The 22,272-nt window shown below is 44.0% G+C and overlaps 1 protein-coding gene across 1 annotated transcript in view; it reads left to right on the top strand.

Annotated features, from left to right (window-relative positions):
• Positions 1-22,272, top strand: part of SPTAN1 (spectrin alpha, non-erythrocytic 1) — a 179,946-nt gene that overhangs the window by 99,532 nt on the left and 58,142 nt on the right. The window contains exons 24-34 of the mRNA XM_085896171.1: positions 1,752-1,805; positions 5,831-6,029; positions 12,132-12,252; positions 13,266-13,297; positions 13,411-13,458; positions 13,635-13,726; positions 16,196-16,340; positions 16,543-16,724; positions 16,873-16,972; positions 17,062-17,259; positions 17,682-17,828. Coding sequence (XP_085752297.1) covers positions 1,752-1,805; positions 5,831-6,029; positions 12,132-12,252; positions 13,266-13,297; positions 13,411-13,458; positions 13,635-13,726; positions 16,196-16,340; positions 16,543-16,724; positions 16,873-16,972; positions 17,062-17,259; positions 17,682-17,828 — 1,318 coding nt within the window. The remainder of the gene's footprint in view (positions 1-1,751; positions 1,806-5,830; positions 6,030-12,131; positions 12,253-13,265; positions 13,298-13,410; positions 13,459-13,634; positions 13,727-16,195; positions 16,341-16,542; positions 16,725-16,872; positions 16,973-17,061; positions 17,260-17,681; positions 17,829-22,272) is intronic.

Below are 22,272 nucleotides of genomic sequence, written 5' to 3'. Positions count from 1 at the left end.
GGTCTCGAGTCGTATGTGGAGACGTGAATAGACGTTGATGATAAGAGTCTGAGTCTGAGAGGCCGTGGATCAAACCACTAATTTCCCACCAAAATGAACCGCCCTTCAGCGAGCCCGCGCATCGTCTGGATCCCATTCCAAGCGTCATGTTGCGCCGGTTCCCATACTTTGAACGAACCGTTTATATTACATCCCGTAAAAGCGAACACCGATCGAAAATAGACAATTTTTTTTCACTGCAAGCGGACGCCCGCGACCCCACGAAATTTTCTCGGCGACCCCACTTGGGGTCGCGCCCCCGGGTTTGAAAAACCAAGGCCTAGGCGGACACACTGGTACATGTGCGCACTGCTGTGTATGGGACAGACTAATTAATCGAAGAGATGGGAGTTCAGAAAGCAAAGTTATTTAATTGTGTATATTTCGTTAATGTCTGGATTTGCCACTAAATGGTTCATCCAGGCTAAATGACCGAGTATAATTTGGCAGGAAATAAATACCTTGAGATTATTGGTGGGTACAATATTGCATGTTTTCAGAGGGTTAACATAACTTAATTATGATGCTTGGCTTTAACATTGACACAGGTGGTTAGAATTTTATTTTATAAAGTTTATAAAAACGTTTTGATTGCTCACAATACCTTGATCTTCCCTCATTTTGAACAAATGTTTCTTGTTTAACTTGTAATAGAGTTTTTGTGTCAGGTTCACAACCCTTAGCTTGCCAATGGGATGTGTTCATTGGTGGGTCTTGTGGGGGGTATGAGTTTTACTCAAACAGCAAGCCATTTGGAACCTTTTAAAATATTCAGAATGAACCACACTCCCTCCACATCTCCATTGCCCCCTCCGATGTGCTGTGCACACGTCATAAATATAGTACGATGAAGGCAGCAAAATACCGTGGAAAGTACGAAAGTTCAGATTAAGATCATTCATTTTAAGACTGGTTTAGAAAAGGAAAGTCTCCGCCTTACCCTGTTATGCATTATGCAGTGGTCCTTCCAAGATGAGGTGTAACTTCCTGCCATGCTTTTCTGCCATTGCTCATAATATATTTTATTGCCTTTCTCTCTTATTTTTTTATTTTATTTTATCACTCCCTCTGCCACTTCACATGTTGTCCCAATAATATGGTTCCATCACTTCAGCACTGTGATAGACTTAATGGATGAACCAATCAAAATCCCTGCTCCTTCAAAGTAGGATAGGTTGCAAGTTTTTTTTTTTTTTTTTTTTTTTTTTTTTTTTCATTCTTCAACAGAAACCTCCAGAAACATTTTCAACAGAAACCTCCATTCTTCCTCCCATTTGGACTTTCAATTATATTCGTTGACTTTGTTTATTTCATGAATGTGTCTTGTCACCAAGAATTTGTGGCTATGGCTTTAAAAAAAATTTCAGGTATATTTTGGAAATCAATTTGAAACAGAGGCTTCCAAGATGTATGTGTTCCCTTCAGGACATAATTTAAACCAACAAAAACTGAAGGCTTACATATGGCTTGCTTTAGGGGCTTCAATGCACTGGTCGCTTTGTTGAACCAGTCATTCTCTGCCTTGCATGGTGCTTAACATAGTGACTTAGTAAAGTGCTGATTTGTGCTTGTGTGGTTTGCACTTCTTTATACCTCTGCCTTTGCTCTTTGGGCTCACAGCCACGCTGCTTGTCCTTTAACCACTGCACTTGTTCTATGCTTGTTGCTTCTAACCCCTCTTCAATCTCTTCCTGTCACGAATGCTGACCCAGGAGTGTTAAGGAGTCCATCAGTGTGGCTCAGCGAATGCAGCAGATTGAAGAGCTGTGAGTAAGGTGTCAGCATGCCGGGACCAGTGGAACCACATTTATTTATTTTATTGTGATCATTAATTTTATATTCCCCCCTCCCCCAAGCCCAACCAACCCATGTCTTTTTTTAACGGTGAATTTGACGATTCTAATTTGTATCAACATAAAAGTCATCACTATTAAGCCGTAAATCCAATTTGTTGTTGAAATGGGATGAATCTTTCCTGTGCATCATGTTTGAATGATCCGCAATTGAATATGCATTGTGTAACAGTCGCATATCTTCATCGAAGGTCATGCCTCCCATGCGTATGGGACGAAAAGATGTCCACGTCCGCCTGGTTCATTTGGCACAAATTGGCGTTTCAGCATACGACCGCAGCAAATCGGCCGAAAAAATTGGCCGAGCGAGCCTGTCAGCAATCCGCAAGCGCTTTCTAGCAAAATCAACTTTCCAACAAACCCACTCTGACTGGATGATATGCCAATTATTTAAGTGCTGTGGAGCCAACTGCCAACAACCACACAGTTTCATCAAACCGGTTATTTATTACGGGAAGGAGAACACAGTCATGCAGCAGCAATCGGTCAGTTACAAATAAACAAGAAAAAGAGCAATCGGAGATTCCAGGCCCCCGCCAGCATTTGTTTTGTGTGGGGTTTGTGCAGTTTTGTGTGGTATTTGTGTACTTGTGTGTTACATAATTAATAAGCGACAAAATTATAACTGCCACTTTATAACTGCTGGCAGTGATGACCGGGTACCAAGACGTCCCGCTTTGACGCAAATCCACTTTGATCGGACACCTGACCCTGACCCAGACCCATGACGTTTTTTATTATTATTCAATTGAACTGAGAATGGGATTAAAGTAAATTTAATTCAAATCAAATGGAAGACCAAATAGGTGGTACAGTCTAGTCCTCCATTGGAGTAATCAGAAGGAACCCAAACAAGCAAAAAGCGAAGATGAAGTCATCATGAGGAACCTGGATAGGATTCACATTTCAGCTGCCACTCCTTTACCCTCAAACCCATTCAGGAACAGCCAAGTTAGCCTTATTCAAAAAAATTAAAATAAAAAAATAATAATAATTCTGGCTGCCAGACCATGCATCCAATCAAGTTGAAATTTAAAACATGCATCCCCCATCACTACAAGATCATAATTGTGAGGTTTCACGTCAATTAAGCGATTCCAGAGAAAGCATTATTTAATATTTTTCTTCAATCCAATATGGCTGCCAAACCATGTGACCTATGACATCGTATATGTGAACCTTTTGTTCCTCATGGATAGGCGGTCATATGTGTGAAGTTTCGCTTCGATCTGTTCAGCCACTTCAGAGAAGATTTTTGAAGGTTTTTTGTTTTTTGTTTTTTTTAAAACAATATGGCTGCTGAATCACATGACCAATGATATCATCAATTTTTTTCTGTGGACCATTTTATCCCTACATGACCCTCAAAAATTTTCATACCGATCAGATGGAGGGTTCTACATATGCATTTATGACATCGTAACAAAGGCACTGATGGCATCATGAAAAATCACACTTATTCTGCATGAGGAATACTTTCCATCTGCCAAGTTTCAATTTTTCCTTGGTGCAGTCAGAGATGCAGAGGTCCAAAGTTTTTCTCCATTTTTCCAACATAGCTGCCACCCTACATGACCTATGACGTCACAATTATCATTGAAAAATTCTGCATGAGTCGTCGCACCTATTGTGAAAATTTCGTATCAATCGGATAAGCGGTTGCAGAGAAAACTTGTATGTACGTACATACTGACGGATGGACAAACTGAAAACATAATGTGACCGACTTCACCGTCGGCATAAAAATTAGACTTATTCTCCATTTGGAGCACTTGCCATGTGCTAAGTTTCAATTTTTTCCCTGGTGCGGTTTCAAAGATAGAGGTCCAAAGTTTGCCTGTTTTTTTCAACATGCTTGCACAAAACGTGACCTATGCCGTCATGATTATCATTAGAACATTCTACATGAGTAGTGGCCCCAATGGTGAAAATTTTGTCTCAATCTGACAAGCAGTTGCGGAGAAAAACCATGCTGTCTTTATTTGCGGGCAAACAGGCAAACGGCAGATATACAGACCCAAATGCAATACCCTCTCCACGGGTGAGGGTAAAAAGAAAATGTTACTTTATGATTACCTGCTACTTTTGCTTGCAAGTAAAGCTTCCTGCTGAAAATGGAGAGGGGCTGTGTTCTGCTGAGACTCCATTTTAGGAAGTTTGGAACCAGTGGCTTCACTAACAATATCTGCAATGCCATGTAGAGGTTATATGATCACAAAAATGAAATTTGTCTTCGTGCAATGGATTATCAAATTTTTAATCATTTCAATCCGATGTACAGCACAGTTATTGAACAATTGAAGGAAACCTGAAATTGGGTATTCATGTGGGCGACTCTTTCGTCATTCAAACGAATTTCACAATTACCAATCAAATGTTTGCATTCGGTCAGGTGCCTACATGTAAAGAAAAAAAAATGTTCAAACACTATTATCCGTTACAAAAAAGCCTCGTCTATAATGATTGAGTGACATTGCTCTTCTTTAGGTTTATACGCAGTGGTTAAGTATTCGATGAGGGTCACTGAAACAATTATGGCATATCAAAAGCAAAAAGTGTTTATTTTGAGTGCATGTCTGACCATAATCGGTGGGGCGTGTGATGGGATTTCGGTATATTCCTGCAGAATATGCAGAGGGTTAAATGGTATCAGTCATTTGGTTGGCGATAAAAATGAGATTTGAATTTTCAGGACCCCTCATCCAGGGAGCCTCAGTACTCGTTTGCTCATTATCCTCTTGAAGTCCCTCCATCACAAAAGTGAGCCAGAATCAGTGGGATGCAAGGAGTTGCATTTCAGTGGCCAAGTTTACATTCACGGTCTTTGTGACAGCACCTCGGATAGTCCTGTGCCATTCCTCCATCATGGGGTTGTTCCAGTCTTGAAATATGATCCCTAAAACTCGCTCATGTCACCACATTTCCATCCCTTCAATTCTTTGTTCTAATAATTCAGACCCTTTTCGCATGTCTTCACTGACGGCATCTCTGACATTACATGTCTCTCATTGATGGCTAATACAAAGTAAAGACCTGCACTGAATGTTGATCACAAGAAGCACGGTAAAATTATATCAGATACAAAGCTATCTGTCTTAATATTGTCTTAAAATGAGGGCTTTTCACTGAGGTTGGATGGGCTCAGCAAAAATCTTGAATTTATCAATTAAACATTACAATGATGTTGGTAAAATGACTGCACTCGTTAATTTTCAATTTGTTATCCCCAAGTTGCATTTCTGGCTTACTTGTAATATTTTCCAGATGTTATATGTATAAATTTGCTAAGTTTCAAAATTTTACTCGTTTTATTGAAGGTGATTCTTTTGTATTCATATGTATGTGATCATGTTTTTGTTTTTTTTTTGTCTTTGTTGTCATTCCGATTTTGTGCTTTGCAAGGGTTTTGTTTCTCCGATTGTTCTTCGTGTTAAAGTCCCTGTCCACTTGCACTTCATATCCTGTTGTAGTTGTCTCAATCTTGAATTTTTTTTGATATCAAACGAGCTGGGAAGTTCATTTGATTCGCTACTTGTGTCAATATTTTTGCTGCATTGTCACCACATAGCATTAGCAGAGAGATCATCTGATATTTTCAAATACTTTTGGATATCTTCAAGCAACTCGGCTCCTGCTCGTGAATGTGGGACTTTAAATGATGTAATCCACCCCAGAATGCTTTGTACGCATGTGCGGAAACCCCTAGCAGCAGCAGGTTTAAAGGTGCCCCGACTGGCAGAAGCGTGTCACTGAAAACGCGCACAGCGCATGCGTGAAAGGCCTTGTTTGCGTTCATATGTCATTTTGAAAGTCCTGTATTCCAAGAATTTTATTTTCATTCGATTTGTAAATTGCTTGACGTTTTTGACGATTTGTACATGCCATTTGTCAAACATTATGAAATAATATGCCAAGGCATTATTGTTCCTGTGGAATAGGTACAAATCCCTCCAAGACCTTGGAGAAAGGCGCAAGGACATGCTTGAAAAGAGCTGCAAGAAGTTTACAGTGTTCCGTGAGGCTGGCGAGCTCAAGCAGTGGATTGATGAGAAAGAAGCCACCTTGGCAGCGGATGAAATGGGAGCTGACCTCGAGCAAGTGGAAGTGCTGCAAAAGAAGTTTGATGACTTCCAAAAGGTATGTCATGGGTTCTGTTATTGCAATCGCAGTTTGTAAAGTATGTAATATGCATATCAAGCATTTTTTAACCTGGTGTCTTTGTCACATTTTGATTACTTGTAAATACCCATTCCATCTGGGAACCCAACACGTATGCAGAATTTGGTGGAGAATGGCCCGGCCGTGTTTTCTTTCCATGATTTTCGTTCATGCGTGCACACACGCACACACACACACCTTATTTTATATAGTAGGATGGCTTACTAGCAAAGAATCTGTCCTTCCAGATGGGTTAATTCCCACATTTTTATGATGTTCATGGCATATTTTATCATGACTTGAAATACCAGCTTCCACCAGGTAGTGCTGTAATAATGTACATTTACATCGAGAATTTGTGCTTCCCCCCTCACCACCCCGATTTCTAAAATCTTCTCGTGCAGTCCGAGTACAACCTTTGTTTTTCAACTCATTTTTTTATTTAACTCATTTCAACTCATCCCATCTATCGATTTCGGAATGCATATACACTGCTGTGCAACAGTCTTTGACACATTCAGGAGTTACAATACTGTGTGTAGATGTTTTGAGTGTCAACAATTTACTCAGCCTCCAGTGGTGTTTTATGCCATAAGAGCAATGCTGACTGTTATTAATACAGCTTATTTGGGTGAGAAGAAATCAAGCTCGTCATTTAGCAATCTTTAATTCACATTGATCATCATCTTCAGAAACTTGTGATAACTTACAAAAATATACAACCTGGTTCCAATCATCAGCAAAGTCATGGAATCCATCCTCGCAGTAGACATAAAATCCTTCCTCTTCTCCAACGGCCTGATCTCTGACCATCAGTTCAGATTCAGGCCAGGTAACTCGACCTTGGAATGCTCTTTCTTCTTTCTCAACAATGGATGGAAGCCCTCAATGGTAGTTATGAGATCAGGGCCGTCTTTGTAAACATATCTCGTGCTTTTGATGCAGTCTGGCATCCCACCTTGCTCTCCAAACTCTCTGCCTATGGCATCCAAGCCCAGCTCTGCACATGGCTCATTGACTTTCTCCATTCTCGTAGCAACCATGTAGCTCTCATTGGGATCCTTTCACCTCCTCTCCCTGACGAGGCTGGAGTGTGCCCCAAGGCAGTGTTCTGTGCCGAGTACGAGTCGTGATCTTCATTAATGATCTCTCTGACTCTGAAATATCCTCTTCATCCCTTTTCTGATGATTCCACCCTCTGCAATAACATCCCCCATCCTTCAGATTGCCAGGCAGCAGCCTCTTCCCTCTCAGCAGACCTTGAGCTGGTCAACCCCTTCAAATATAACCTTCAATTCTGAGAAATCCCACACAAACAGTCTCTCTCCAAAAAGACCATCTGTCAAATCCTCCTATCTATTTCTTAATCCTCTTGAAGTTCAGTCTCTCAAACTCTTGGGTCTTACTATCAGCTATGATCTATCTTGGGCAAACCACCTCACCAAGTTGGTCTCCAAAGCCAGCCGCCGACTGGGCATCCTCCGTCGTACAAAGTACTTCCTTTGTGCACCTGAAATTATATCCACCGACAGGGTCTTCATCCACAGCCTAATGGAGTATGGCTCTCCCCTCTGGGCTGGCTCCCCTGCCTCACTTCTTGCTCAGCTTGATGCCGTGGAAACCAAGGCCTCCAAAATGATGATTGGAATCTCCTGCGATGAAGCTGAGTCAATTGGCCTATAACTTTCCCATCGCAGACAGGTTGGTGGTCTCTCTATCTTCTACCACCTCCTTTCTGATCTTGCACCCTCTGCTCTTTCCATGCTTTGTCCCACACCCTCCCCCCCATGTTTCAGCAGGGCACACACTGTGCACCATCAATCCCTTCTGTTGAAACTCCCAGGATCATTGCTCACCTCCACTCATTTGTTCCCCTTTTTTTCCCCCATCTGGAGAACCAACTGTCACATTCTCTTCAATCTTATTCTTCCCTCCAGATCTTCAAGGCGGCTGTTAACCACCATCTTTGATCGTCCCCAATCCAAAACCATGATTTTTTCAAACCTCATCAACCCACCCCCAAACCCCTCCTCCTACCACATTTCCAGTTTTCCCTGCTTGGAGTTTCTACGAGGGTCAGTGAATTAGTGACCTTAAAATGGCGATATAAATTTGAGAATGTAATGTGTGTAGTTGTAGACGACATATGTTATGTCAATGCGTAAGAGTCATGTTTTGCCTGTTTTCGATCTGGCAACATTGAGCATATGACGTCAGTAGAGCAGTTCCAAGATGGCAGCTCCCTTTGAAGCATGCACCAGGGAGGAGCAACGTTCTGTCATCCGTTTCTTTGGAAGTGAGGGTGTGAATCCCAGTAAAATGCATCGCAGAATGAAAATGCAATATGGTGACGCATGTTTATCGCTTCAGCAGGTGTACGATTGGGACAGGAAGTTTAAAAGCACATGGTACAGAACTCCAGCACGTTGTGAATGATATGGTGTGCTGAACCATGGCTAATCTTAAATTCGGAGACCACTTCATCCAGCGTAATGCGACGGTTTTCCCTTAGCATGTGCTCCACTCCTGCAACCATTTCTGGTGGGTTGTCTGAGGCCGGCCTGAGCGAGCAGCGTCTGCAACACTGGACACTCCACTTTTAAACTTCTTGTCCCAGTCATACACCCGCTGCAGTGATAAACATGCGTCACCATATTGCATTTTCATGCTGCGATTGATTTCACTGGGATTCACACCCTCACTTCCCAAGAAACAGATGACAGAATGTTGCTCCTCTCTGGAGCATGCTTCTCAGCCGCCATCCTGGAACTGCTCTACAGATGTCATACGCTCAATGTTGCCAAATCTAAAACAGGCAAAACATGAATCTTATCCATAGATATAACATATTGTTACCAATTTGGGAATTTGATTGCACACAACATACAGGTTCCTTTAGTCAGCTATGTCGACAAGTGCTTGTTCCCTAGATAGCTCACCTTTCATTGTTTAAATGTTCAGAAATCGATTAGATGCGCTGCGGATCGATTTAATAGTTAGGGAACGAACAATGGAGACATCCCTCCCCCTCTTCTGCGAAGAGGAAGAACCACCCTGCCGTCCCTTGATTCATGATGTCAACAACTCCCTCCCACCTGGGGCTGAGCGGGGCATGGAGCACCAGGGCATGAGTCACGCCGGGATCGGGGGAAGGGCGGGAGAAGGATAAGAGGAGATCTTTTTATTTTGTTCGTGGGCAGAGTTGGAAGAGGAGTAAGCTTTTTGCTTCGGCAGAGAGTAGTCGCTCAGCAGACCTTCGGGTCCTGCTTGGCTTGCGTTTGGGTTGAGGCCTTCGGAAGCTTTTTGCTTCGGCTGGCTCAGTGAGCTTCGGCTGAGGCCTGGCTCGGGAGAATGCTTTTTGGAGGCTTTTTGCTTTGGTGGTTCAGTTAACTTCGGCTTCTGCTTGGCTCGGGAGAGCTTTTTGGTGTTACGAATTCGCGTCCGCCGACGTGCGAAAGGCCGCTTTCCACTAATAGTAGCCACTCGCCCACCGGACGGACAATTCAGTCGTGACCTTCCGGAGCAACGCCAGAACCCTGTCACGGGTGGGTCTTCAATCCCACCATGGCCGAGCCAATTTTCTACCCGCGCAGAATAGGGTCAATCGCTGAATCTCGATATACCTAAGTACCTGCGCGGGTAGCCAACCGGGAGACCGTACCTCGGCGCAGGTCGGCTTGGACACGAACCGCCCAAGCGGTTCGTTCCGTTCTGCAGTGATAACCGAGCGGGTATTATCGCCCGACCTCGCCGGATCCGATTCTATTTAACAGGTATTTAAAACCCCAACTATTATTCCGCAGTGCAAGATGGTATCCCAATAGGGGAAAAAGACACGACGAACGGGTAACATTCACACAAACACATTTATTTCAATACACATATACAGTCAATCATGCAGGTATGGAAGCAAATAAAGTGAAAGCAGTACAACCGACTATAAGCAATTTATGTACAGCCACTTAACAGTTTTACTTCACAAGACACGGCGCCACCAACATTCATTCAAAAGCAAAAGAAAAGGCCACCCTCAAAAGACAAGGGCGCCAGACAGGGCCCGTGGGCCTTTATGGCGTGGGACTTGGCAGACCGAACGAATCCCACAAGACCGTTGCAGGTTTCCTGCACCCTGGTGGTGCGATGGTGGGCGAGCTCTCTCCGGCGCTCCTTGCACGAACGCGCAGGTCCGAGCGACACAGCTGGCAGAGCGGTGCCTCCAGTCCGCGTCCCTCCGTGATGCCCCGACTCTCCACCGACTGCAAGCTCCAACGAGCGGGTTGCTCTACGGACCACTTCTACAAGTCAGGGGCGGTTGGTCAGAGTGTCGGTCGGCGTTTCGTGGTCTTCTGCCCGTCTGGGTCTTGAAGAAGCGGTCCGTAGAGCGACCCGCTCGTTGGAGCTTGCAGTCGGTGGAGAGTCCAGGCATCGCGGAGGGGACGCGGAATGGAGGCACCGCTCTGCCAGCTGTGTCGCGCGGACCTGCGCGTTCGTGCAAGGAGCGTCGGAGAGAGCTCGCCCACCATCGCACCACCAGGGTGCAGGAAACCTGCAACGGTCTTGTGGGATTCGTTCGGTCTGCCAAGTCCCACGCCATAAAGGCCCACGGGCCCTGTCTGGCACCCTTGTCTTTTGAGGGTGGCCTTTTCTTTTGCTTTTGAATGAATGTTGGTGGCGCCGTGTCTTGTGAAGTAAAACTGTTAAGTGGCTGTACATAAATTGCTTATAGTCGGTTGTAGTGCTTTCACTTTATTTGCTTCCATACCTGCATGATTGACTGTATATGTGTCTTGAAATAAATGTGTTTGTGTGAATGTTACCCGTTCGTCGTGTCTTTTTCCCCTATTGGGATACCATCTTGCACTGCGGAATAATAGTTGGGGTTTTAAATACCCGTTAAATAGAATCAGATTCGGCGAGGTCGGGCGATAATACCCACTCGGTTATCACTGCAGAACGGAACGAACCGCTTGGGCGGTTCGTGTCCAAGCCGACCTGCGCCGAGGTACGGTCTCCCGGTTGGCTACCCACGCAGGTACTTAGGTATATTGAGATTCAGCGATTGACCCTATTCTGCACGGGTAGAAAATTGGCTAGGCCGTGGTGGGATTGAAGACCCACCCGTGACAGGGTTCTGGCGTTGCTCCGGAAGGTCACGACTGAATTGTCCGTCCGGTGGGTGAGCGGCTACTATTAGTGGAAAGCGGCCGTTCGCACGCTGGCAGGCGCGAATTCGTAACAATATGTCGTCTACAACTCCACACATTACATTCTCGAATATATATCGCCATTTTAGGGTTACTTATTGACTGCCACTCGTGTATCCATCTTGTCCACCCAATGCATTCTCTCCTGACCCCCCCCCCCCACTTTCCACCTCACACCCATTGTTTCCCCCTCTCTCCACTATTCCTTTTCACCTGTTGTGTTCTGATATTGTAACTTTTCACTTAACTTATAGAATATACTTCTTGCCTCAACGAATAAACATATGTAACAACTTTCCTATCGAACCATACATGTACAAGCATCGACGTCGCACCAAATGATTACACCGCCGAACAGTTGCAGGTAAACGTAACACATCGTTAACATCGCACCGGGCAATCACAAGCAAATAACTTGCCATCCGTCATCAACTCACTCACTCCATATAATATTTCTGGTCATTTGTACATTGCCTCTTTGTGGGTGTAGCAATATTTAGGTTGGAATGCTTTTTGAATTGTGTTCTGTTACTTTTTCATGGCTCTGCTGCCAAAGACACCCGAGGCGTTTTGTTTCTTCAATTTCCATTGCCTGACTTGTGCAGTCGTTAGTTTGTATAACAAATTTGATACCATTTGCTGCGAACTGCTGTATTCCTCATTTTATTGCTTCCACCCCCTTTTTCTATTTTGGTGTTTCTGAATTAGTTACACTGTTGACTAACTACCATTAAGATTGGCTCTCATTAATTGGGCAGCCATTGCTCTCCAAATGAGATTCAGTAATTATTTTATAATTTTCTTGTTATATTGACTGACTTGTGCTCAAAATATCCCATTAGTCTCTCAAATATTTTTATTTAATTATTTTTTGTAGGACCTCAAAGCCAATGAGTCTCGCCTGCGAGACATAAACAAAGTGGCATCAGAATTGGAGACTGAGGGTCTGATGGTGGAGCCCCCTCTAGTGCAGGCCCAGGTGCAGGTGAGTTTGCCAGGTTGCTGAAGGTGAATGGATTATTGGTCATCTAAATGTCTGGATTAAAAATAAAAAAGTTGATCTACTTTGTCGATCGATTCATTTTGATGGTTTGTGGAGCTCCTCGTTAATTTCTGTATTTAAAGTTGCCGTTCGCTGTTGGAGAAAAAAAGAGAGTAGCAATGACATTGCAACATCCAATGAAACTCGCAATGTACACAATGCCATGTGAAGTCATTTTTGCAAATTTTTGATCACGGGCACGTCATTATCAAGTGTTGTGGAACTCTTGTTCAACAGAATGGCAGAATATATATATATATATATATATATATATATATATATATATATATATATATATATATATATATATATATATATATATATATATATATATATATATATATATATATATATATATATATATATATATATATATTAAACACACACACACACACGTATATTAATTAACAAGAGATGAATGCTTCTAACTTTTTTTATTATTTGTTTGTCTTGTCTCTCACTCTCTCTCTTTCTCTTTGTGCTGGAATCTTCTACAGCAACAGGTAAACACTTGCATGGTAACAGCAGCTTGTTTTCACATTGTCCATTTGTGGAAATTGTGTTTGTATTTCCTTGTTGGTAATGCTGGAATTTTTTTAGAAAATGTAAATCTGGCGTGTTATTTACACGATGTATATGTGCTGCAGGAGAGTGCGATGCCAGAGCAAGTGAAGGTGAGTAATAATTCCCTCATAATGGTGGTTTTTATTTTGTGAAGACTTCATTACATCTGTACAATATTTGTTGTGTACTGATAAAGTTGGAACGTCCTGCTTCCCTCCCATGCCCCATGTAATTATTTTGTCTCCGATGTAATCCTTGCCTCGACTTTGGGTTATGCTGACCTCTTTTGATGGTTCTTGCACTGCTGAATTGCTCTGTGTGACCTGTTTTTGCAAAAATTATTTCCTGTTGTGTACGATGTCAATTTAAACTCATCTCCCCCGAACCCTCTTTAGTCACAGCAAGATGATGTGGATTCCAAGTCCTCGCCTTGGAAGGTATGACTATTTATTTTCCTTACACAGTGGGTAAAGTAATTTTGCTCCTCTGAACCAATGTTGGTAAATAATATGGATAATTGCAGACACGTTCTCTTTCTCTTTGTTTACAGACCGTGAAGACGGCCGTTCACACTGTGGCGACTTTCAACACAATCAAGGTTTGAAACTGACCGATCTCTCGTATCTTCCGATGCCTCCTCTTCACCAAATTTAGAATTTCTTCAACGTGTCAACTTAATGGAGCGTCTTTGTAAAAACTTTTATTGAAAAAATCTTGGCTCCAAATCCCCCCCTCCCCCCCCGCCTCTCCTCTCCAAATCCATGGGTAATGCAGGAGCTAAATGAACGCTGGAAGACGCTGCAGCTTTTGGCTGAGGAGCGAAGCCAGATCCTCGGAAGTGCACATGAGGTGCAAAGATTCCACCGGTATGTTTGTTTCTTTTCTTTTCTTTTCCTCTCGTCAAATGTTTCCAAATACAACACAAACACAAACTCGGTAACATTAGCAGATTTGAAATGGCTCAAGTGCAATTCACTCGGTGGAAGGTAATTGTGTGACATAGGGTTGTTTTGTTAAGCCTTCCCTTTTAGGATAGGGGGTAGCTTATAGCTGTTGTCAGCTTTCTTTCTTCAATTGGCGCCCCCAATTTTAATGGTACCTCAGAGTTTCTTTGACCCCCTAGCAGAGTACGAAACCACCAGTTCGGTTTTTTTTTTGTTTGTGTTTTTTTTTCTGCCAATGTCTGAGCAGTATCTCGGATCTAGCTGGGACTTTCTGAATGAAATTTTGCATCAATAATTATGGGAATAAAATTAGACAGGGTTCACATGTGTTTTTTTGACGACATAAATTTTTCGGTCATTTCCCAATTTTAGACATTTTAACATTTTTCATCATAACTCGACTCAGGTTTGTTCGATCAGTACAAAATTACCCCTTCGATAGTCCAGAGCAAGTCACATTTATGATTAAATATGCGTAATACCCCTCCAAGTTAAAGGTCAAGGTTAAATGGCGGTCTGAAAAAAAAAATGCATTTTTCGTCATCGCTCAATTTTGCCAATGCGGAATCTCAAAGACCACTTGACCTTCCAAGATGGTCTTGCATCATAGTGTACCTGCAATGAAGTTGTGCACCTGATATTTGGCTAGTGTCCTTGACCTACTTGTTTCGGATTATGACCTAATTAACAAAAAACTTTTTTGATCAAACTTGAATAATTTTCCTTTGATTTTCATATTGTTGGGTTTTATGGATGGATTGCAGATGGGGTCATTTGGCAGTTTGAAAAGATATGGTCATCATTGGATCACGGCGGAGGCTTACCCTTGGCGATCGCTTTGTGGTCGCAGATATCTAGTTGTGAATACATTTTTTTTTTGACATGCAGTATTTTTGTTGATTTTATTTCCTGATGGAGTGCGATTAATTGTTCAGCAATTGTCAGTTGAACGAACTCGCAATGTGGCAATTCCTGTGCCTGGACTAATTGGCTCTTACATCCTCCATGGCCCTTTCTTAGCAGGCAATGAACTGATGAAACATCCCACATATGTAGGTGCATGTGTGCGTGATATTTACGTATAACCCCCACCGTGAAATTTAGAGTAATGTTCTGGAATAAACTCACAGTTTAAACAAAACAAAGCCTTCCATTAGATTATCTCTTTTCTTTAACCTGTTCTTTTTCTCTTAAAATTAGTTCTTATTCTTGAAAACAACCAAGCTTAAAACCTGGGGATGGAGGATCTGTGATCCAATTTGTAATGCTTACAATCCCTTTGTGTTTTATTTCCTCACTGTACATACAGCTGTGGTGCTTGCATGGAAATATTTACGTTTGATTTTTTCCCATTTGAGCACATGGCTCATGATGCTTGGATCGAAGGCTGAAGTCCCTTCTACTGTAATTGTTCTATTGTCCGCCAATTTCATTTTAATTTGTGTAAAGGACACTGATGCCCCCCAATATGTCCTTGTTCTGTGTGCCTAATTTGTCTCGGCTCCTCGATGAGACCCGGCATTAAAAAAAACTGGTGGAATGTGATGGTATGTTTTCGACCACGGGTTCCCAAACCCAGGGTCACGATCAGATCTTGGTTCGCGAGGGCCTTCTGATGGGTCGCGGATGGCTGCATGCCGCAACATCTTACAGCGATGTACCGTATTCAAACTTTGGCAACTTTGCCAGCTTTTCACAAATTCTTTTTTTTTGAATGGGGGTTTCACATCGAAAGTGTTTTCTCTGACGATTTTTATGATGGATACCGGTACCATTTGGGCTGCTGGGTGAATGTGATTTCAAATTTTGGGTCATGGACGAAATGGTTTGGAACCTATGTTTTATATTAAGCTTATTTGATGTGCAATGTGGAAGGATGCATTAAACAGAGATGAAGGAAAAAAGTATTTTTGTGTTTAAAAAATTTATCAAGTGGCAGGAAAATAATGATAAAATGTTTATCTGTGCTTGATTTTTTTCATAGTTTCGTCATCGTTCGTATGCTGCACAAGGCTAGTGGTAGTGTCATTAGTTAAGGGCATGGCTGTGCTGCTGAAGCAATGCCCCACTGCTAATTCGGGCAGGAATTTGGAATTTATTCATGGTGCCGCGATAGCTCACCTACTCTTCACGAAAAACAACATGGAATCTTTAATGTCCACCAACTAATGCCCGCAGACAGGACGCCCAGTTTAGTATCCAATCAAGGAACAGCACACACATTGAAACATAACAATTTATAGTTGGATTGGGATTCAAACCTCAGCTCGACAGCTTAAAGGCGAGTGTGCACACCTCTAGGCCATCCTTTCAGCCCTCCAATTTTTTGATTTCTTTGCATCATTAATGAACATTTATTTATTGGAAAACAATATACTGTTGTGCATACAGTGATGCTGATGAGACAAAAGAGTGGGTGGAGGAGAAGAACCAAGCTTTGAATACAGACAATTATGGACATGACCTGGCAAGTGTTCAGGCATTGCAGCGCAAGCACGAGGGCTTCGCACGTGACCTTGCAGCGCTTGGGGACAAGGTGTGTCCTAAATTTCAAATCGAATGTTTTGTTCACTTCCATGTCTCCCACTTGTTCAATTTTCATCTTCTCGTCCTCACATCTTTCATCTTGACAAGAATCTCATCTTTCAAGCTTGTGATTTTGCTCATCAGTAATACTTAAATGTAGGTGTATTATAAACCTTACCTTCCTCACTTTTCATGAATTGTGTACTTGGAAGGTGGGTTCACTTGAAGAAACTGCTGACCGGCTAATGCAAAGTCACCCAGAGGCTGCTGAAGATGTTCAGGAGAAACGTGCAGAACTAACACAGGCCTGGAGTAGCCTCGTGCAAAGAGCCAATGAACGCAAAAACAGACTAGGTGACTCTCATGACCTGCAACGGTTCCTCACCGATTTCAGGTCAGGAGGCAGGTGTAAGATGGTGTCAGTGATGGCTTGTGGTAGATTATGCAACATCCATTCATTTTTAATTTTTTGGGGTGTGGTGGTGAGGGGGTTCGCCTTTCTTTTTTATTAAGTTTGCGATGCACTGTCTGCGTTGTTTCAGAGACCTAATGTCTTGGATGAATGGCATCCGAGGCCTGGTTTCCTCTGAAGAACTCGCCAAAGATGTCACCGGTGCTGAGGCTTTACTGGAGAGGCACCAGGTTGGGCATTTGCGTTTTTAATTGGTTGCTCATTTGGTGCTTCAAGTTACATCCTTGATTGACGGTGTTTTCTTGCTTTGTAACAATAGGAACACCGTACAGAGATTGATGCACGTGCTGGCACAGTGCAGGCCTTTGAACAGTTTGGCCAACAGCTGCTGGACCGAGGCCACTACGCAGGGCCTGAGATACGGGAAAAGCTGGCAGAGCTTGAGCAAGAGAGAGCTACTCTTGAGAAAGCCTGGGTAACACGCCGCATGATGCTTGACCAATGCCTTGAGCTTCAGGTGAGATATTTGGAGAACATTCCTCAACCACTGGTTTCATGAGCTGTGAGGCTGTCATATCCTCAAGTTGCTTCAACCATTATTTCATTCCTTAAAACACCATTTTGTTAGGGTTAGGGTTCAACTCTCATTGAAAATGCTCTTGAGGAAGTGAGCTATGTATTTTTTTTTTCTCTCTCTCTCATTGTGAAGTCCTCAATCTTGTGCAACTCTTCCATTTTGCTTTTTTTATTTCCATCTGTGGCAGTTATGAGATAAGTGCTACCCAACAATAGTATTCCACTCAAGCTTTTCTTTCATGTCCTCCAGTGAAAATGGTATCAAAAGAAGCTTAACCTTCAATTACTTAACTTGCGAGCAGTTTGTGATTTGCTTTGATTGCCATCTCTCTGTATCTGATACCGGTCACACACTTGCTGCAGCTGTTCAACAGAGACTGTGAGCAGGCAGAGACTTGGATGGCAGCAAGGGAGGCATTTCTTGCCAGCGATGAGAAGGGGGACTCATTGGACAGTGTGGAGGCACTCATCAAAAAGCATGAGGACTTTGACAAAGCCATCAATGTGCAGGTAATGGGGTACACAACACAATGAGTCAAACTTAGTTTAGTCGCTCCTTGATGTGCTTTTCTTTTTCACTGGTGAAGTTAATCTAATGAATACTTTCATTTGTTTGTTTGTGTCTGTGTTTGTGCATTTGTACGTTACTCTTTCACGGCCGAATCGTCACATGTAGAGACTCCAAATTTGGGGTGGAGCTACTTCAAAATCTGTGCAAGATTTTAAGCTACCGCACGTTGGCCTTGAAGTCCGTTTTGAGGCCACCAAAGGCTGCCATTGATGTATATTGGAATGTGGGGTCAGGCAGTGCTGCCGTCGGCCCAAAGGCAAAAGATAACCACAATAAGTCCAATAACCTCATAGCTTTTCATTGTCCAACACGTCTGGAAACCACTGCCGGGAAAAGCTCACCCAGCCTGGCAGCACCAGGTATCCCCCCCCCCCCCCCCCGTCAGCACCTGGTACCTCTTCCAGTACTTAATATTTTATTTGTTGGTGCTAGCATTAACTCGACATTATAATGAATGTAGTTTGTTTGTTTTTTTCATGACATTTATTTTATATAAAATAAGTATTGCCAAAACTGTGGTGTCGTGGTAGTGGTGCTTCAGAGGCAGACACGAGCAGGGGAACAGTTCAACCCGGCTTTATTGCACGAGCGAGAGCGTGAGCGTACGTTGCCCGTAACTCCCCTTTATTATGTACTGGATGCACTCAACCAGCCACACGACTCACAGGCTCCCAGGCCACAACGGCTACAGCAACCACTACAATGCCTCAGGCGGCGCGCACTCCTATATCCCTTGCAAGCACGTGATCACGCCGACCACTCCTCCACCACGCTCCCCCACATCATGACCTGCCCCCGCAGGCCCGCTACACCACACTCCTCCCTCCTAAAACCATGATTACACTGAACAACAAATTTCAAAAAAATTTTTTTACTGGAGATGTGTAAAGTGATTAAGACTAATTTGGGTACGCTGATTTCAAAAATCATAACCGTTTTGCTGTATCACGTCAGGATTTTCAGGAACAGAAATATTCCCATTGCCTAGAAGTCAGGATTTCAATGAAATTTACATATGTCTTTAACATGTCTATTTCGTACAATTGTTGTAAACTTGTGTTATATTTCTTTCTTTCAGATAAAGATGAGTAGGCGTTCCTGTACCAATCATCCTGACAACTTCTGTTATGTCTGTGGTCGGTATACCAAAAAAGATCAACAGCGAAGTATATCTACAGCAGTGAAAATGAAGGCCGCCTACTTTCACTACTTCGGGTGTAAGGTGGGGGACCAAGAACAGAGCTGGGCACCACACATCTGCTGCACAAGCTGTCACACAACCTTGACTCAGTGGTTGGTGGGCAAGTGCGCGAGCATGCCATTTGCGGTGCCCATGATATGGCGTGAGCCGCAGAATCATCATGATGATTGTTATTTCTGCTGCACAAGCATCGCCGGCTTCAACAAGAAGAATAAAGGTCACATCAAGTACGCTGACTGCGTCTCTGCTCGTAAACCTGTGCCTCATGATGACGAGAACCCCGTTCCAACACCTCCAGCTGATCAGAACATAGCTGTAAGCAGTGGTGAAGAGGATGGTGATGATGAACCTTTTGAACCCGACACTCAAGAATCACACCTTCTGAACCAGGGAGACTTAAATGATCTTGTAAGAGATCTCTCGCTGTCAAAGGCGAAGGCAGAGCTGCCTGGATCAAGGCTGCAGCAGTGGAATCTACTTGAACCTAACACCAAGATATCCTTGTTCAGAGCACGTCACAGAGACAGGGCTGAGTTCTTTGAGATGGAAGACACGATGACATTCTGCAGTGACATCAACTGTCTGTTGAAAGAACTTGGGTGTGATCACGATCCTGCAGACTGGCGCCTCTTCATCGACTCGGGGAAGAACAGCTTGAAGGCTGTTTTGCTCCACAATGGCAACGAGAAACCATCAGTCCCACTGGCTCACGCGTTCGGCATGACAGAGACCTATGAGACTATGCGGCAGCTGCTTGATTCCATCAAGTACAATGACTTCAACTGGCACATCTGCGGAGACTTGAAAGTGGTGGCGCTGTTGTTAGGGCTGCAGTCAGGCTACACGAAATACATGTGCTTCCTTTGTCTCTGGGATAGCAGAGACGACAAGAATCACTGGACGAAGAAAGATTGGGAAGAGCGAAAAGAGCATGTACCTGGTCGACACAACGTGAAGCATGTCGCCCTTGTCGACCCAGCCAAGGTTTTCCTTTCACCACTCCACATAAAGCTCGGCTTGATGAAAAGTTTTGTACGGGCAATGGATCTGAATGGGCGTGGGTTTTTATACCTCAAGGAAAAGTTTGGCAACACCTTGTCGGAGGCCAAGATCAAGGCTGGTGTCTTTGCTGGACCGCAAATCCGACAGATTATGAAGGACGAAACTTTTCCGACAACTCTAAACCCCAAAGAGCTGGCAGCGTGGAGGAGCTTCAAAGCTGTGACGGACAACTTCTTGGGGAACGAGCGCGCGGACAACTATGAAGAAATAGTGCAGCAGCTGCTGGAGTCCTTCAGGAAACTTGGCTCCAGGATGTCCCTGAAAATCCATTTCCTACACCAGCACCTGAACTTCTTCCCTGACAACTTGGGAGCAGTCTCGGACGAGCACGGCGAGCGATTCCACAAAGAGATTTCACTCATGGAGACGCGTTACCAAGGGCGGCACAACCCGAACATGATGGGCGATTTCTGCTGGTTCCTGCATCGTGAAACTGACACAGAGCAGCACAAACGCAAAGCCGAATGCCTAAAGCATTTTTAATTACATTCTAGTGGAGTTTTTCTGTAATTTCTATAATTTTGAAGCATTCATGATGAAATAAATGAATAAATGAATTTTTGTAAATTTCATTGAAATCCTGACTTCTAGGCAATGGGAATATTTCTGTTACTGAAAATCCTGACGTGATACAGCAAAACGGTTATGATTTTTGAAATCGGCGTACCCAAATTAGTCTAAATCACTTTACACATCTCCAGTAAAAAATTTTTGTTGTTCAGTGTTATTAAATGGCCATCATCATAATAAGCATAATCAGCACAGAATACCATGATATAAAAGCAGAGAAGGCACAAAAAAGATAATAACTCCAAAAAGAAAAAGCATAGGCACATCACACCATATAACGTGTCGATGCGAGCGAGTTGAACTACAATGGTCAGGCTCCGAAGACTGAGTTGCACGACGAACCCACAAAAACCCTGACCGCGTTACAGACATCAAGAAGCAAGGCGAGAAGCACAGCATCACTATGCAGCAAAAGCGCCCCCAGGCGGCTCATGCCTACCCGCCCTCCGGCGAGGTCGTGGCAACCTCCCGAGCAAACCTCCCCCGGCACCATCAAACGCCCCCCCGGCCGAAAAGGCGGCACATCTCCCCCAGCCAGACCTGAAGCAGATAAACATTCCGAGGCTGGAAGCCCGCTGTCTGGAAGCCGTGGCGCCAACGCCAAACCCGACTGACCTTGGGTGGGGACGCTGAACAGCGCCGTCGGCTGTGTGTACCAACCACCCCATAACAAACCCACGCATTACAATCAGCCAAGATTCCAACGTACGCCCAAACGGCCTCGGGCGAGAACAGAGAGTTGCGCCCCTGGCGCCAGGCACGTCTGACCTTGCCGAAACCAGAGGTGGGGGTAACGCTGAACAGCGAACCAGCCCCGGCTCTGAGTCGATCTCTGAGACCCACACGGCAATTAGACGGTAGCAATTCCATACAAACCACACATCAAACCCAGGCCTGTCATAAATCAATAAGAACATCATCTGTGCAATTGCAAACTCCTTGTTTCGTACAGCGCGTTTTCCCGATAAAATCTCCGCACATGACAAAGTAACAACCCGTGGCCCGTGGCAGCGGGAGGTCAATAAAACCTCTTTATTTGCCATGATCCCCCCCAAAGCCTTCACATCACACCGGTTATCACGAAAATCCCATTGATTGATCCCCGCCAAACATATTCTTACACATGAACTGTCGGCATTTATTTCAACAACGTTAAACTGCATCACTTGAGCAATGAAAATCAAATACGCAATGAACAGCAACCCATGAACCACATCACGTGTCCGTCTCCGGGTTGTCGTCGCGACGTTGCGATGACCTGCTTGTCGTCGACAGTCGCGATCCGCGAACTTCTTGAACGCGACGGGCTCGCTGCAACTCCCCGCTGACATCGCCTGAACGACACAGGCGCGCATTGCATCATGAGCACAGCCAAAGCGCGAGAGCTCATCGCGGCTGGCATGGCTCCCGCTGCTCCCGAACCGCACATCAACGTTGCAGGAAGCAATGAACGGCAGCTCACGTTGCATCGTCGCGGCCCCCGTCGCCGGAACCCCACCCTCGCGTCTCGAGGGAGGCCCGGGCCCACACGGAGGCACGTGCCCCGAAGG

Source organism: Eptatretus burgeri, chromosome 1 (assembly GCF_056783735.1).
Source record: "Eptatretus burgeri isolate ZD-2024b chromosome 1, Ebu_testis_v1, whole genome shotgun sequence".
Classification (NCBI taxonomy): domain Eukaryota; kingdom Metazoa; phylum Chordata; class Myxini; order Myxiniformes; family Myxinidae; genus Eptatretus; species Eptatretus burgeri.
This window is presented reverse-complemented; position numbering and strand designations above follow the sequence as displayed.